At 41.2% G+C, this 18,305-nt stretch overlaps 1 protein-coding gene across 1 annotated transcript in view; it reads left to right on the top strand.

Annotated features, from left to right (window-relative positions):
* The window catches only part of TAF3 (TATA-box binding protein associated factor 3), a 113,086-nt gene extending 95,110 nt beyond the window's left edge, over positions 1-17,976 (top strand). The window contains exons 5-7 of the mRNA XM_084503410.1: positions 12,441-12,696; positions 16,156-16,262; positions 17,045-17,976. Coding sequence (XP_084359536.1) covers positions 12,441-12,696; positions 16,156-16,262; positions 17,045-17,159 — 478 coding nt within the window. The 3' untranslated portion in view covers positions 17,160-17,976. The remainder of the gene's footprint in view (positions 1-12,440; positions 12,697-16,155; positions 16,263-17,044) is intronic.
* Positions 17,977-18,305: the final 329 nt, after the last annotated feature.

Here is an 18,305-nt window from a genome sequence, read left to right as displayed (position 1 = left end):
ACTTCAGGTTTTTTTGGAAGTGTTTTAACTGCACAGTAAAACAAGAAGAAAGTAGATTCTAATCAAAGCATTTCCATCTTAGTTGTAAACAATTACAGCAATACTTGCTTGGATGCCACATTAGAAGAAATTTACTGGATTCCATTCTAATGCAATTAGAGCTAATTTTGTTCTTTAAATGAATAAAAGGTCAGCTAGTAAATCTAGTTTATCTCAAGTCCAGGCTTCAATAAATTGTTTTATTTAATTTGTTGTAAAAGATCTTATCCTTAATGGGCCTAGCTCTTATTAGTTTGCTTGGGTTCTGAAATATTTATGACCACCTTTTTAGATATGATTTGAATGATATGTAGGAAGGGTTTTTCACTGTTTTTTTTCCACTCCAGTGTTATCAGGGTTGAAGATTGCTAACTGAGTTAGTATAGGAAGGAACTAGAGATGTTATCTTTAAAAAAAAATAGTAAAAAGCACAAAGCTACTATAGACTTTTCAATTTTAAATCATCTGCAAATGATGAGCAGAAATTAATACTTTTATTCAGTTGAATCATGGTTTCTTTTTGTACCGTTATTTTTCCTGAGCAAAAATCACATTTCATAAACACAAGTTTTTAAAAACTTTCATACACATGAGTTTCATACATGTAAATTTTTAAAAAGCATATCTATTGATGAGCTGTTGACATTCCAGTTACGAGCACAGTTGCCATAAATGTCAGGAAAAGCGTGTGCTGTAATTTTTGATACAGACAAAATACATAAAATACGATTTAAATACAACTTTTAAGAAAAAACACATGGTTTCTAACACTAATGGCAGACCACAAAGCAGAGTACCACTCGTTAGTCATTAAGTGCTTCTGTGACGCAGAAGCAGGATATATGTGCGCATATATATATATTCATGTGTTTGTGAAATGAAGCCTCTGAACTTTATCTTAAAATGTTGGGCTTTTGCTCCAGACTTTTGCCGCACTGATGGTGTGTTCCCTGCCGTCAGCAGGAAGACAGACATGAATAGGGGAAGGACAGGTATTTTAACAGTGTTTAACTTGTAAATCTGACCAGCCGCTCGGCTGAAATTGCCCCTTGTCTTGCATATTTTTAAAGCGAGTAGATCTGTGACCTTCTCCACAAAAATAGCACACATGCTAAGAAATGTGTGTCCATGTGTCTATAAAAATGTGTATTAAATAACCTGTGGATTTTAAAATAAAATCCGAAAAGGATTAAGGGATAGAAGAAGATATTTTTCTTTTTATCCAGATATTTAATTGACTCCACTAAAGCTTTTTATCGCTTGCTAGGATGTTATCAGTCCAGGGGCATACTTACGTTCCTTTGGAGGCTCACTCAACAGCATGATATGCCCATGACAAAAGCCACCAGCCTAACTAACTGACATCCTTTGTAGGGCACCTCAAAGCCAAGTGGCAATATGGACCAAATTAATTTGCAACCTCTAAGTGCAGTCTCTCTGAGTAATATTACAGACTCAGAAGTATCTTTCTGGGACTAAGAGGGGAGCCTGTCCCGTCTCTTTTTGTTTTATTAGAGTTTCTGTGATTGACCATCCAAGGATTTCCACCCCAGTAGGGTGCTCATAACACGTATTTTTATAAGTTGGCCAAATGGCATATGTCTGACAAAGTGAAAGCCTGAAAGGAAATACAGCTTGAGAAAATGGCATGATTCTGAAGCTCTATCCTGACCTGAAACACAGCTGGACTGCTGGAAGGTGTTTATTTTTCATAAATCGATGGCTTGGGTCATCACTGCTACTTGCTCAAGAATTGATTATTTGAAGTGCAGCCGCAGTTGGGCAACAGAATTCCAATCGAACAGTTCTTTATTCATGCTTTTTGAAATTGTGTAAAGCTTTACCATCTAACCTGTATCAGGATTCCATCAAATTTATTATAGGGTATCGGTCTCCAAAAACAAATGCCTAAAATGTGGATATCCTATCTGCAACAAGCCTAATTTACAGGAATTGAGCTGCAAACTCTCTGGAGATTAAATTTTCTTGGGAACACACAAAGTCAGGCTTAAACAAGGTAAGGGCACCAAAGGAGGAGATGAGAGTTGTTGGCAGCTCCATGAATACACTTTTATTGACCTGGTTGAAGAAAAGAAATTAGGCAGACTGTGTTGGTATTCCCCAGAGTTCACTGGGGATCTGTAATTGCTGGTGTAACATGAATATGCATTTTTTGGAAGGTACTCAAACAAATGTGTTTTTTTGAGCTGTGTAATTGGCTAGATATCTAAGATAGGACTTTGCTGTTAGCTTCAATTAAAGTAGAATTCTGCCCTATGTAGTTTTCAAGAATGCCTCTCATTTTGACACTATCATCTCTGGTGGGTATTCATGAACTTTCATTTTTAATGGGCTTGCTCTCTTACGGATAAACAAGACCTTGGGAAGAAACTTTTGAACTTTGGGTGCTATTTAGCAGGGAGCCATTCAGACGTTGATAATTTAGATTGCTGTCTTCACCGTGTTTGCCCACAATAGCTGAATAATGGGGTTCATTAAACTCCCTTTGTAGGCACATCCAAATTGTTTGCCTCTAGCCTTGGCTCCCTGTGTGTGGCTAGGGAGGAAAGGATTGGCTTTTTATTGACTTGTCAAGCCATAGGTTTGCATTACCGGCCAAGTAGCTCGTGACCCATTCCATTTATTTCACTGTTTTGTGGTGGGGAAACAGGTAAAGGAATCCTGCTGGAAGCCCCTCCTTCCGCACGTTTTCATGAATAAGAGCAGTGTTTGTAGCAGTTAAGGCACCGTGACCAAATCCTCCAAAAGACGTAATGCAAGCAGCATGGGGCTATTGTGGGACGCAGCTGTGGGCGGTGTTGGTTACCCCGCGAGACGTTGCTTATTCAACAGAAAGCTCTGGAGGAGAGCTTGCTGTGGAATTAAATAGGAGGGAAAAAGTGATACTTCGGGGAGAAAACTGGAGAAAGGGAAACCACTGTTTGGGAAAATTAAACAATAGAGGCCGAGCAGCGAAAGTCTCTGTTTATTGCAGTGCTAATGGGTATCCCAATTATTTTACAATGCAGCACTTAGCAGTGAAAGCTTGTGTTAACTGTGCTTTGCCAGAATTAACGCCCCGGGTGTCACTCCAGCTCTTGCTGTAAGACAGAGAAGAGCGTGTAATAGTTAAATCGGTTTTGATATGATCAATAGACCACCTAAGTGAGGAGGCAGAGCGATGAAAAATGATCTTGCTCCTCTCCAAGGCTGCAGAGGTGTGCTTTAGGAATTCCAGTGATCTTGGCTGCTCTCATAAATCTGTGTGTGTGTGTATGCAGACCCGCATTTTTCTGTTCTATAATCATTAAATTAGAAGAGCTGGAGGACTGGTTTTTCAATGCCTTTTCAAATTCTGAATGGATACGCATTTTAATGGAGATATTGTTTGGGGTATGATTCATATCCCTTTCCTGATTGTTCTTTTGGAGTGTAACATATTGGCCCCAATGCTGCCGTGAAAGCCTCATGTGTGGTCTTGTATCCATCCAGAAGTCCTCTTCGCTGCAGTGGAGGTTCCCCAGCCCCTCCCTTGCTGCAGGATTGCAGCTTTTACATGAAGAAAAAAAAAAAAAAAAAGAAGAAGAAGAATATCATATCCCTTTTAGTGAAACACGTAAATAATTGGTTTATATTTCTAAAGGTGATTCAGAATAGTTTTTTCTTCCTTGTATGTGAGTTATTTCCAACTTCAGATTTAGTCTTTAGCTTTTTCTTTTTTTTCTTTTTTTTTTTTTTCTTCTTTTTAATTACAGAAGCCACCCCAACTAATTATTCATCCTGTTTATGGTAGCTGGTAGGCTGTGGCGAATTATTTTCATTTTGCTGCTGGCCACATCGGGTGATGACTCCAAAAGTGAATCCATAAAAATGCTTGAGTCATTAGAAAACAAAACAAGTTACTGTGAGATTCTTTGATTTTTCTGCTTATTGCTCAAGAGTAAAAAATTGTATACTGTACAACGCAATTAAAGAAAAAAAACCTTCGGGCATGTTTAGACACATAAGCAAATTGCTTGTTGTAAATGGGCATGAGCAGCTGCCCTTGCAAAGTACAACATAAATCGATCCAATCCGTGTGAAAGAATGGAAAGGCAGATGGGTATTTGTTTAAAAGAACAGTTTTGCCTCGTTAGAGGATTATTGCAGGAGATGGGTACTGATTTGTGCTTGTCTTTGATGGAGATGCTTCTTTTTACTGAAGTTTTTAAACAAAAGTAAGTAAACTACATACACCAAAGAACTCATATTTTAGTTCCTGACAGCTGTGTGTGGAGAAGAGCTCCATGGAGAAGTTACCTTCCCTAGACATAAGAGAAGAAGGTGGTCCTACCCAAATTTAGTAAAAGCACCCTATGAGCAGCTGAGCTGTACCTATACAGAGCCTACAAGTTCAGGACTGGCATCTTGTATGTTTCTTACAGAAGTATTTCTCAGTAACAAGCTGGAAATTACCATTTCAGACGTTCCTAAACCCATGCTGGCATAATTTCCTAGTAGTTAATGAAATTTTGTATTCTACCCTGGTTCCCATTAAAACGGGTAGATGTAGCTTCTAGATCATGCATCCCATAGCATTTCCCAGGACAAATGATGATAAAGGGCAGTTTGCAATGAACACATAAGAGAAAGTTTGCAAAGAGCTCATTGGCATAAACATGTTTTACCAGCTTCTGGCTTTGCTGTTCAGAGCTCAGCACAAGGGGATAATGTTAGGTGGTTTTCCCATCGAAGCTCTGAGCAGCTTTGTTATTGATGATAAGAGAGAAAAGAAGATGAAAGATAGCGAGACGCCACGCTACCAGCTCAGTTGTGTTTTGTCAGACTGGCGATGAACCATCCCGAGCTGTAAGTCAGGATGGTGAGAAAGAATAGGAGGGAGATGTGGGAGTCATTGGCAGAAAGGCGGTTGTGGTTGCTGGGAGAAATAGCCTGGTGTAACAGATACAGAGGGTGGAGGCCACAGACAGGACTCTGTTTTACTTAAAGTGATGGAAAAATAAACAGTAGAAAACCTGTAATTTGGTTTCAAGAGTGCAGATGCCTGTAAACCAAAGGAGATAGCTGGAAAAGTCAGCAGGACTGAAGACCTAATGGATTCAAAAGTGGTGATTTCTGCCTGTGGAAAGGGGGAAATGAGTGAAATGCATCAGTAACTCCTTCAAAATGGGTGTTGAGAGCAAGCATAGCACCTCTAGCAGAAAAAGGCTGTTAGCAGAGGGGTTGTGTCTTCAGAGCAGAAGGCTGTGGAGGTGAAGTCAGGCTCACCAGAAGTCAAGCTGAATTAAATGTTGCAAAGGAAGAGAGGATCATGGAAGTGAAGACAGGGAGGAGATGAAGGATAATGTCAGTATGAGCCAAGAAGGGACTCATACAATATCCCAAGTTGGAAGGGACCCACAAGGATCATCAAGGCCAACTCCTGGCTCCACGCAGCACCACCCAAAACTCAGTCTGTCTCAGACACCCTCTGTCTGAGAGCATTGTCTTGATCTCCATCAGGCTTGGTGCCGTGACCACTGCCCTGGGGAGCCTGTCCCAGTGCCTCTTGGTGAAGAACCTTTTCCTAATGCCCAACCTGAACCTACCTGACGTAGCTTCATGCTGTTCTTGGGTCCTGTCACTGGTCACCAAAGAGAGTATCTTGCCTCTGATCCCATGTCTGTTCTGCCCTTTACTGAGAACCTAAGACAAGAGGGATAATGGCAGTAGGTTGACAGTGGTGAAAGTTAATGGTAATGGATTGAGAAGCAAAAATATAAGGACATTTGCAAAGTGATGTCAAGGAACAGGATAATCTTCCTCCCAAGTTACAAAATACCTGGCTTGTGAATTTTCAGACTCAGTGACAAGTAAGTTTTGAATACATTTAGTTTTATTTTAAAATTCAATGTTGGTTAAACCTATTTTAATAAATAATATAAAAGGGAAAACAGAAATGTGGAAGGAGGGCAAAGTAATCGAGGTATCTGATGACAGCAATACATTTAATTACAGAACAAATTTTGGAGGAAGAGCTAATTAAAGGCTTGGAAATAAATGGAATAAAATACAACATGGAAGTAAGCCATACTAAATCAGCTTGATAACAATTTTTGATAACTGATTCTCTACTTTCACATGGTCCAGTTGGCAGTCCCTGCGGGAGATGTGGCTGGGCAGGGCTGATTTTTTGCCATGCATCTCAGATATCTGTTTCCACCACCAATGCTGAGAGTGACTGCTTCCACCTCCCACTGCAGAGCAATTTTTTTTTTTTGGTTTTGCAGTACAGGAAGAAGCAGTTGCTGAGTACATAATCAAATTGCTTCCCCTCCAAGGGAAAGCCTCAGCTGCAGTGGAGAAGAGCTGGGACACGCATATGTGCGTGGCTGGAATAAAATTGACAGCTGTCCTCCTGTCGGGAGAAGGGATGAATGAAAGGTAGCAAATCTGAGCTCCCTGGATTTTAGGAAAATGTTTAATACTATCATAGTGAAGCTGACAAAGACAGGGATTAGCAGAGGAGCTGTTTAGTAAGGAACTAGCTCAAAGGTAGATAGCAACTGAGAGTAATAAGAGAGCTTATCTAACCAGAGAGAAGGTCACTAGTGAACATGCTCAAGGATGTGTTTCAGGACTGGTCTGCTTTAATGATTTCAGTAAAAATTTAGTCCCAATAGAAGGTAGAGCACTGATGTCATTTTTTGTCAATGAGGTTGAAGGACGGTGTCAGTACCGTCTGGAAAGAACTTGGTCCCCTCAAATACAAGGGAAAACTCATTTTTAATTCAATACAAGAAAAAGTGCAGTTAAAGCTTTTGCATTTGAAGAGTGCCAAGAGAAACTTAGAACCAGTTGGTAGGTGAGTCAAGTGGGTGATGGATCATGAGTTGATCGTGGAGGTGCCACCATGATCCAAGGGTGACCATAGGATGCATTGCAAGTGGTCATTTTAGCAGAGATAGTGGAAGTGTCCAAGCCATCATCTGAGATGCTGTTGGTACTTCACCTGAAATGTTATATTCAGTTCTTGAACACTGCTTCAGGAACAATGAATTGTTGAGAGCAGGTGCGAAGGAGGGCTTGGAGAACTGGTAGGGGAAGCAGAGAGGAGTCTCTGTTATGATAGGAGAGGAGAACAACTTTGTGTGTTTAGTCTAGCATGTGAAGAGGGGATATGATTGCTGGCTACAAATACATCAGGCAAGTAAACATTTTGCAGGGAGAAAGCTATTTAAGCTAAAGAACAATGCTGGCACAAAAACAAATGGGAATTAATTGGCTATGAATGGAGGCTGGAAATTAGAAGAGGTTTCTGTGCCACCAGAATGGTGCGATCCTGAAGCAGGGTAATAGTGGGGACAAAAAGATTAACCGGTTTTAAGACGAAGCTCAATAAACTTGTGAATGGGATTAGGTGACATGATGCCTGTGAAATTGCTAGCCTCATTTGTCCGGGAAGGGATGTTTGTGGGGTTTTGCCATAGTGATGAAATGGTGAGTGAGCTATAGGAGCTCTGTGTGCACCATCAAAACCCCAGGTGCTTACAAGGACCTCGTGCCACCCGTGTTTGGCCAGGCAGTGTTAACAGAAAGAGATGGTGTCTTGGAACACGTGTTCATTGCTTGTTTTCTTTGGTAGAGAAGAATATCACCCTAAAAGCAATTAATCACACAAAAATACGTTTTTATTATTATTTCAAGGTGAAGTATTGAAGTCTTTTCACTTGCAAAATTGCTAGGGGCTTGGCTGAAGGTTTGATGCATTTTGGCACCCTGCAAACACGCAAGCTGGTCATAGCGCATATTTGTGGAGCCTCTGTTTGCCAATACGACTTGTTTGCACAGAATAAAATATTCAGCAGGGCACAAGAGATAAAAACTAAATTTCCCTTTCTAAAAGTAATATGGGAATTAGCTTACATTACAGAGCTTAAATTACACTGATTCTCCTCCAGGGTTGGAATAAAATTTTCAAAATCACCTCTAATCTGTGAGGAATCTAAACCATATGGAAATGTTCCTAATTCCCCTGGGTGTTTTTGACACTTCTACCCATAGGTCTTAGAGTATTTCAATATTTTTTTTTTTTCTGGTGAAACAATCTCAGTTACAAATGTGAGATTTCTCAGTAATTAAAATAGTTGCACCACCTCTCTTTCTAGCATTGAGGAACTTGTATCAATAAGGGAATATCAACACTAATAGATAAGAAATGTCACCCATAATAATGAGTGGCAGTTGTGCTAGCTTTAATTATGTCAGTATGGTTGGTGGTGACATTTTTCTATGTACAGAGACCCTTTAGCTCATGCTTCTTGCTTAAAAATGGGTCATTATGACTTCTAAAGTGTTGTCCTCTTTTAGGCAGAGCCTACGTGAAACAATTTTTAAGGAGCTTGACCTCCAAGAAACAAAGATTCCCATAATTCTTGACCAGACCTTTCTCAGTCCTGACACAGCATTTTTTGGAGCCCATCGCTCATAGCAGACATTCAGCTCTGTGGTTCTTATCCTATTTTTGAAAAGCCATTTCCTTTCAGTGCACGTGTCTTTTCCTTATGTTTATATGAAGCAGTCAACGGGGCTTTCAGCCATAAGGATCAGAATAAAATCAAATAAATTGCTTCCAAAGATAGCAAACTATTTCACACCTTGGAGCCTCCTTTTGCTCCAGATGTGGCGTGTTAGCTCATGCCAATTAGAGGCGATTATAAACTGACTGACCTGTTGTGATGCTAAAGAGCTGGGGAGAATTTGCACTTTGCTTGCGAGCCAACGCCGTTTTCATCCAGTTTGGGTTTGGATGTGTCTATGTGAACAGTGATTGCTCCAGAGTAGTGATGAAAATGGGATTTCATTAACTCTAATGTTGTGAAGGGTTTATTTTAAACATATTATGGATACATGTGTTCAGTTAGAAAAGCACCGAGGTTCTTAAGAAGTACAGTTCCTGTTAGCATTTAAGGAGAAATACAAAGAGAATTTAGGTTGGGCACAACCAGGTGCACAACATTTACATTAATTCTGTTTTTTCAAAAGGGAGTGGTAGCCTTTAGTTATGATATACGGAGGCTCTTGTTACCACATCTATTCCAAGGGTTTTCTCACACCTCTTCATTCTGGGGGAACTGTTTTGATTCAAAAACAGCTTTGATTTTTATCTTTCAGTGTAGAATACAGATGTGATACATCACCAGGTGAGCAGCCTGCAGAGAGAAGTGTGATTCTCATCTTGGGACTCTGAGCGTGTTGATGGTGGCTGACGTCCATTTGTGTTTTATGACTTCAAAAAGTATTAATCCAGCTCCAGTTTTTGAGTTTATGGATGAGGAGGAGGGGAAAGGAGGTGAAATTTCATCTTTATGTAGTGTTGTACCTACAGACTTACAGGTCCTGATTTTGGAAGCATAGGAAAAACTCATTTGGGATAGAATATAACGATACAGGTATGGTGATGTCCAAAAGTGCTGATTAAAACCTAGCATGGACCTCAGTAGCAGGAGGATCGAAGCTTTGCTACAGCGAGTACCGCCTACTTGCAGCGTGCTCCGTGCCTCACTTTTCTTGTCTATAAAATAGATCTCGTAAATCTTGCCATCATTTACATACTGTTTTGATATCAGGTTTCTCTCCAAGTCTGAAGTAACATTAATTATTAGTCGTGGGACTGCTATTTCCCTTTGATTTCTCCCCACCTCCATATTGCCATGTGTGCAGCCCCTTTTTCAGGAAGGAGGACAGGCCCAACCACCCTCTCGGAGATTACTCCATCGCCTCTAATGGTGTAGCACGAAGCCATTCATTTCTCCACTCTGGAGTCTAAAGTCTCAGAACTTTATTAGCCCAAGGGAGTGGTAGGCCCAAGCGTGCTCCAAAATGCCGATCTCCCGTTTTGATAACTGAGCTCTAAAAATCAAGATAAACAAGCTGCCCTATATATTGAACGTGTCTTAATTGCACACTTGAAGCAAACCAGCCAATCAATGGGGATGTGTCACCCGCTAATGAATATTTGTAGTTTTGGAAGATTTTATTCGTGATGTTCCCTACAGTTTCTGCACTTATGAGTAGAATGGCTTTTGAAGACCCTGTTCAGGAGGAGAACCTGGCTTTATCTTGGCCAGGAAACTATAATTTAATTTAATACATTCGCTGGGCATGGTCACTCTTATTCAAATTGTATTAGCTAATACTTCTTTTAAACTGTTTACATTGTGTGCAAAGTTGTGTTTAAAGTCCTATTAGCTAATACTTTTCCTAGTACAGACCAGGGAAGGGTTGACTCTCTGAAGAACTCATGGCAGGACTTTGTTTACTTGGAGGGGGGTAGAAGTGGGCGCAGCGAAAGCAGGAATAATGATGTTTGAAACCCTACAAATGACTTCTGCTGAGCCAAATATTTTGTTCTCTGTTCCTCTCCACAGTTTTATTATTGCCAAATTTTATTTTATTTTTATGAAGAGGAGGCTTTTAAGTCAAAGGGGTGACTGTACAAGCCATGGGAGTAGTGCCACTACCCAGGGTCTTGAGCGTTCAGCTTTGGGAACAGTGGAAGGAAGAAGGCACAAAAGCAGCATCAGAGATGGTGTGTGGCCAGCCTGAAAGAGCCCAAGTGAGCCATGTGCTAAGGTTTTCATTGAACCAGAAATGCATCGCAGACATTGAAGAGACAATGAGAAAGCTTGCTTGGTCGGAGATAACAGTGTTTTTTCAAAGGTAGCCCCCTAACTAGGGGCAGGAGTAGACGTCTAGGTTGCTCCCAGGACAACGTGATAGCAGGACCTCCTTCCTTCTGCATGTTGCAGGCAGGGAGTTAAGAGTGCTCTGGTTTGACACACAGTCAGGAACCTTTCAGACACATTTGGGGAGCCTGAGCCCCGAAATCAGGCCCCTGAAGTAATCGCTAGATGACTTTCAAGCAGTGTGAAAGCCTTTAGTGCAGGGGATGGCCAGGAAGACCATCCATCAGCTTTTAGATTCTGCTCCACTCTAAGTTTCTAAACTTCCTTGGTTTTGGTTTTCCTCCGGTAGTCACTTACATGGGGTCTCAGAAGGTCGGTGTTATGGTTCCCTGGATGTGATGTGGCAGACTAGTCAATAAACACAAACCCATTGCTCTGTTTCCTTTCACTCTTTTTTCCTCGTACTTGCCATAGTTCTGATTTAGTAGGGCAAGTGGCATATCTAGGGAGAAAAACATGATTATCTCAGCTGAGCTTTAAATATCATGTAGTTCCAGCTTGTTCTCTAATGATGGCTTGGATTATTGACTTGAATTGCAGATGAGGTCTCCGATGCTATCGATACTGCCTTTTGAATATCATAAAGGAGCTGCAGAAAACTCTTCAGCTGCACATAAAGTTCCCACTGACAGTGGAGCTGGGCTTTCCTCCCCTCGTTCTCAGGAGTTGTTCCAACTCGATCTTCATGGTTTTCCTACCAATGTCTGCCTTTTTTTTTCCTTTCTTAAGATGTCCTCCTTCCTGGAATGTCTAACCTTTCTTTAATTTTCCTTCTTCCTCCAGTCCCTTCACAAATGAACTGCACTCCCACAGTTACCATTCATATATAAATAAGTTAAATGATTTACCAAAATGTGGTAAAAACAAATAGTCCTAGCCTGTGTTTTGTTTGGGGTTTTTCTGTTTTGTTTTACAAAAAGCCCTTTTCCTTCTTCTCGTGTTTCCAGTCTCGAGTCGTATTGTAAGGGCCTTGTCTGTTAAAATGCAGGCACATCAATAACACCATGTCTCAACATTCGTTAATAAATACTGGGTCCCCCATATATCCCCCTTCCTGGGCAAGATTATTCTATACTGTCTATTTACTAGAGCTACATCCTGTCTACTTCAGCTACTCGAGTAAGTAGCAATATTTTAACTGCTGAGTATATAGTGTGCGTCATTTATTTGTCCTGACTAGATCTACTGCTGATTTCATAAACATTTGAGGAAAGAAATACCAAACTAGCAAATATTTGCAGAACCCCCTAATGTAGAGTCTTAAGAGGATGATATCGTCTCGCAGTTTGAAGATTAAAATCAGTGCTGTTCACAGCTGATTAACTTTCCTTTCTAATATTTCCCACAAATTGAGCTAATGTAATAAAACTTAACGAAACAAGGTTTAGTGAAGCCACAGAGAATATTTATATGACAGCGAGCTAAGGAGTGGTTCAGGCTGTCCCGACATTCACTTTGTAATAGCTCTGTACTTTATCCTGTCCGCTCGTCAGGGTCTGTGAATGGATGGGTGTAGCAATGAGAGCAGCCCTTGTGCTGGGTTGAAACAGCCTCAGTGCTGACTTAAAGGTGATGTGAATCAGCTGCACTATATTTTCTCTGTATCTGCTCGGTGATCGAGCGGTGCTTTCTTTCCCATCAGCTCTTAACGATTCTCATTTTTTGGTCCTTCAGAGTCATCAGCAAAGTGGTGCCAGCCCCGGAGGCCAAACCTGCTACTCCTGCGAGCCGGCCCAAAACACCTCCACCTGTGCCATCACCGGTGCCAGCTCCTGTCCATGTCACCCCTCCTCCAGCTCCTGCTCCTCCTCCTCCGCAGCCTACGGTCTCGCCAGTCGTGCTTCCACCTCCATCTCCAGCCGTCTCTGCGGCCGGAGGCTCCAAAGCGCCTGTCAGGAGCGTGGTGACCGAGACTGTCAGTACTTACGTGGTAGGTAACGCGTGCTGCCATGTGTTGTCCCAGCACATTCATCTTCTCAATTGCTGAGCTTCGTGGTGACTCATCTCAAACTGAGGGTGCCGGACTTGCGATGTTGCTCTCCACTAAGCAACTCTTATCTGCCTCTTGCTTCCGTGCACTTGTTTTGAAAGGTTAATCATTAAAACACTACTACTTAGGTTGGTATTTTCCCATGTTTCCAGCCCAACACTTAAATTTCTTCTAACAAGTCCAGTTATATCCCATTTATCCTCACCTAACTGAGCTAGAGCATAAAGTTTTGGAGATGGAGATTTTTTTTATAGATGCTTTCATAAGCACTGAATTGAAACCTCAAATGTCAAACTCGCCATAGATTTTGCTGTCAGTCGGGTAAAGTACAAAGCCCTCACACAACATCAAGAATGTGACTTAGCCATCATTTGAGGTGCATAGAGTACACTACTCTGGTTTCCTCAACATAGAGAAATTGTAAATGTTTGTGCTTCTCGAAGTCTGTAGCTAGCTCCTCAGTCTGTTTGACATTTGCTCTGAACTTGGTCTCTCTGGCAGCGTTAAGACTTCTTCATTCCTTTAGAAAAGTCTCCCGTACAACACAACACAGGAACTACATTCTCTAAAAGAGTGTGGACACACCTTTGGGCAGGACTGCAATTGTTTTGCTACAGCAAATTTCTGCTCTAGATGCAGTGTAAGACGGAAGCCCTACCGTTTTTGATCACTGAGGAGCAGCACATACCACCAACAGTAGCAGCAGTGTTGTTATCCTCCCCGTCCTGGCTGAGTTCCAGCTTGGATGGTGACACCTTGCTTATCTATAGCGGGTGCCAGTTTAAAAATCTCACCATTTAAAGCACCTGAAACTTGCTTTTGTTACAGAGTTTACTTTAATTGTAACATGCACATGATTTTTTTTTAATTCCTGTTTTTATAAAGATTCCTAGTGTAAATCTACCCTGCTGGTTCTAACGGAGAAGGTGCTCTTCCTTGCTTAACTGTTGTATCATGTTACTGGTCTCTATTTAAACAGCTGCTACATTTCACTCCAGAGTTGGTTACAGTACTCGACTACCTCACATAAGCTGTGCATATCTTCAGGGTGAAGGATATGTATCCTCACCTTCTCCATCACAGCATAAATGTGGTGTCACTCTTACACATTACAGTAGTGTCCAGAAGCTTTGAAAAACACCCTAGGAGAGAAGCATTTTCAAAATACTGCACTACAGCAAATTTTCCGCAGTATTAAAGGCAAATAATTTAGAGATGATGATAGTTTAAAGAAGGAAAACTTATAACTTTTCCTAAGGCCAGTACTTCAGTGGTAACACACTTAGCACCTCAGGGAGAATTCAGAGAACCGTACTCAGTAGGCTCCAGGTTATCTTTATTTTTCTTTTATAACATTATAGTTGAAACCAGGGCTTTACTGCAGTAGGATCCAAGTAGGTATGCAGGCAGAGAGACTCCCGATGTGAGAAGTTTCCAAGTCAAAAAGCTGACAAAGAGGTTGGAGAAGAAGGGAATAATTAATAATTATTAGCCCCTTGTATGAAGGGAATCCAGGACACAGAATGATGAAATGGCGTTCCCAAGGGCGCATGGGAAAGCTCTCGGGGAGATAAGATTGGAGCCAGTGTGACAGGGGTACACGACTCCCTTCTGCACGGAAGGACAAAGGATGATGTTATACTTGGAAAACAAAAGTTATTATGTGGGATCTCCCTGCGGGATAGTATCTCAGTAAGTGTGTTCTGATCGTTAACTCGAAATGGTTTGTACTAAAATAGCATTGGGCAGTCACACACTGTCCCTCCTTCCACGACCCTTGGCTCGTCAAGGAACACGAAGTTAGGAGACATTTTGACATCCTCATTCAGCAGCCCAAGTTCTTAACAAACACAAAGAGGTTTTGGTGGACCACCTTGCCCCCCTCCAGCCCGTGATCTTCTAAAATACCGAGACGAGCATTCTGCCAAAAAGCATCCCCCTGAAAACTTAAGTTTGGACAATTTGGGGTGTCTGTCTCCTGATGGGGCAGTGTCAGGCAGCATTCCCTATAGGTGTCACCACTGGTGCCCAAACCTGGCAGTGCCCAGATGGGGCACGTGCCAAGTGGCAGTGCCCACAGGTGGGAGCGTGGCGGTAGGACTGAGCCTTACAATCAGCGAGCTTCAAAAGCCAGTTCATCGTGTGATGCTGCACGTTGCGGTTGGGAAGGGTTTGGTCCCTGCTTAATATTCCTGGGCTTTGTTTTTTCCAGTTTTAGATCACACAGAAGTGCAGGGCTTTAAGAGGAGTCAGTCGAGAGTGGTGTGTTGGTTGCAGCTTTGGTATATTCCTATTGATTTTTCTGGCAGGGGTGTAAGATGTACAGACCACCGTGTAGTAGCTTTATGTTGTGTTTTCTTTTTTCCCCTAAGAACATTTGGGGATTTTCATCTGCTGCTTTTTAATATCGCATTCGTAAGCTGTACAGATAGCAGAAAGTTATTGTCTTAGATACGTGTAACTGCACTAATGCACAAAAGCTGAGAACAAAACAGTTCATATTTTTGAGATTGGGTTATAATGTGCAAATCTCCATAAAGGAATGATGAAATCAGGGTAATACCCCAGGCATTCTGTATTCTATATTGGGAATTTACACTTCTTTGGATGGACTTTGTGACATTTTTCACGTATGTTGTTACCAAAGAACTGTTAAAGAAAGCACTTGAAATTTAAAAATACAAATATGGCTCTGGCAGGGCATAAACATTAAAAAACATCATGAAACTCTGAATATGATAAACCCGGCAAGCAGCTGCTTAATACTGTAAATGATCTGCCTCTCTTGTTTCATTTACCCTTTAGTAAATTGTGCTGTGACATAAATGTCATAAGGGGAATGGAAAGTTACTCAGTAACAACTTTTTTTTTTATATCCTGATCTTATCAGCTAGTCGAGTTGAAGACTTTGGCTAATAAGTAATAAAGCAACATATCCACATTGCACTGGATATTTTACATGCGCATAAGACTGTTATCTTCTGCAGGAGCCTGCTGTAGCTCGTTCTCGCCATTACGAGGGTAGAAATGTGAAAAGCCAGCCTTCTGGTCGTGGTGGTGTATAGACAGAGCAGGAATTGTGTGGCCGAGCCCCGGCTGCTCTGTGGGTTGCTCTGTGTGAGTGGCTGTGAGTAGGTCGGGTGGCACAACTGGCTTTGCTGGTTCACGGGACAATACAGAAAAATGCATGCCTTTGCCTCAAGTACAGCATAGGAAAAATCAATTAAAACCTAATGCTGAGCACCTAGGGTGAGAGAAGTCCTAAATAAGAAAGGTGACCATTGAAAAGCTTTGTTGGATAAGCAACAATTTTTTTGTTGTTTAATTATTATTTAAATATTGATTTTGCTGCCTGCTTGCCCTGCAAACCAGCTAACTTTCCTTTTTTCTTTGCACCAGATCCGAGACGAATGGGGTAACCAGATCTGGATCTGTCCTGGCTGTAACAAGCCAGATGATGGCAGTCCAATGATAGGTTGTGATGACTGCGATGATTGGTATCACTGGTAAGTTGTTCTCATCCATCCTGTTCTGCCGTTCCCCGCAGATTGTGGCTATATTATTAACCCCCCCTTTTTTTTTCTTTTTTTTTTTTTTTTTTGTTCGTGAGGCTGGGAATATTTGAATGGCTTTGCTGTGCCCAATTTAATAATCTGGAAGATACTTTTATCTCTGTTTCTCTGGAATTTGAAGCAGCAGATTTTAAACTAAAGGAGTGTTACTTTAATTAATGGGAATCGGTGATAACAGTTGTTTTTGAAACGATGAGGAAATATGGCTGATTCCGGTAATTTTGAAAGAAGTACAGGATTATGAGCACAGTGTATACAGATAGACATTTCAAGTTATGAAGCATTGTATGAACAGTAATATAAATGTCAGCTCATATAAGGGGTTCGAGGAATTAATCACTTTTTAGGCCTTTTTTTTAACCAGCTACATAAAATCATAAGGTTTTTTTTTTGCAGATGTATTAAAGAAGCATTTAAAATTATTTTAAATCTAGCCTATTATTCCTGAAAGTGCGGTCATATTTTCTATTAAAACGATTTCTTATCTGAGTGTCCTTTCGATATATTTTCTTGTTTCAAAGCAAGTTTATTTTACATTTCTGTTAGATGATTGTATTAATCAATGCAGTGATGATATAATTGCTCTGCTAATTTGGGGGGAGGAAGGGGAGGAAGGCCAGATCCTGTATCCCACTGAAATGTTTAATTTCTTGGGGTAAGAAATAAAAGTAACGTTACTTCTCTGCAATGACACCACATTTCCCTGTCCTCCACAGGCCTTGCGTCGGGATAACGACTGCACCCCCAGAAGAGATCCAGTGGTTCTGCTCCAAGTGTGCCAACAAAAAGAAAGATAAAAAACACAAGAAGAGGAAGCACAGAGCACACTGAAGACCTTGCTGTGGATTGAAGTCGTGTGGTCGCTTCAGCACTTCGGCCCTGGCTCCATCGCAGAGGGATGCGGTGTGCTCGCCTCTCACCCTCCGTCACCGGGTGTTTTGGGTTTGACTCTGCAGTGAATCAAGGGCAAGGATCTCTTGTCCGTTGGGGGCTGTTGCATTTTTCAGGCTGTACGAGCCCAGGGGGTTGGATTTTGGTACATTCTGATGCTGTCTTTCACCTACCGAGGGACGTTTTTGCACAGAGCGATATGAAGACTTCAGTAGTTAATGGTACCGCTCCCACTCCTGTGGCTCGGCAGCAACAAAGTTGAATGTTGTACATACCTGTTATATTTCCTTCTCAATTTCTTTTGAATTCCTCTGGAACCTTTGCAGTAAGGTGACGAGAGGAGAAGAAAATGTAAATTGCAGTAAGTTGTAAACTGAGGAGACCTTCTGGAATGATTTCTGTAGTCTGGATGCAGTTCAGCCTCTACTCCCGCTGAGCCAGATAATCATAATGTGGAAATAAAAAGTGGCTGGTAAATATTTTTGTGACAAGAATATATGAAGCTTTTTCCCTTGATTTTTAGTACTAACATAAAATAAACATGTTCAAGCTTTTGTGAAATATCTTCTATTTTTTAAAAAACAAAGTTTCTATTGTGTCAATTTTTTTCTTCAGTGTGAATTTATTTTGGTGGACCTGTAATATATTTTATACTTTGGTTTTGTTTTTTAGTCTTTGTCGATGTACCGTTTCATTGCTTGTACATTTCATGGGTGTGTAAAAACACTTCACATTAAAAGAGTTTCACACATGTAAATACCTGATATTTATAAAGTACCTTTTTATTTTTTAGGGCATGAGGATTTTTATTTTTGTTTGCCTGAGAAGACAAACCTAGCAGCTATTAAAAGCCCATGTAACACACGCTTGTCCTTGTGGCTTTAAGGGATTGGCGAGATCTGCCCCAGTGGTGCGCACACGAGAAGTCAACCAGCACCATAATTAGGCCTCGATTCAGATACTTAAACATGTGGTAACTGCTTAAGAAGTGAGTAATCCTATTGCCTTCAAGGAGACTGTTCCCACACTTAGTTATACATGTGCTTAAATGCCTTCTGAATTGAGGGCTTAGGCCAGGGGCTCTGC

Source organism: Aythya ferina (genome assembly GCF_964211825.1).
Source record: "Aythya ferina genome assembly, chromosome: 1".
Lineage (NCBI taxonomy): Eukaryota > Metazoa > Chordata > Aves > Anseriformes > Anatidae > Aythya > Aythya ferina.
This window is presented reverse-complemented; position numbering and strand designations above follow the sequence as displayed.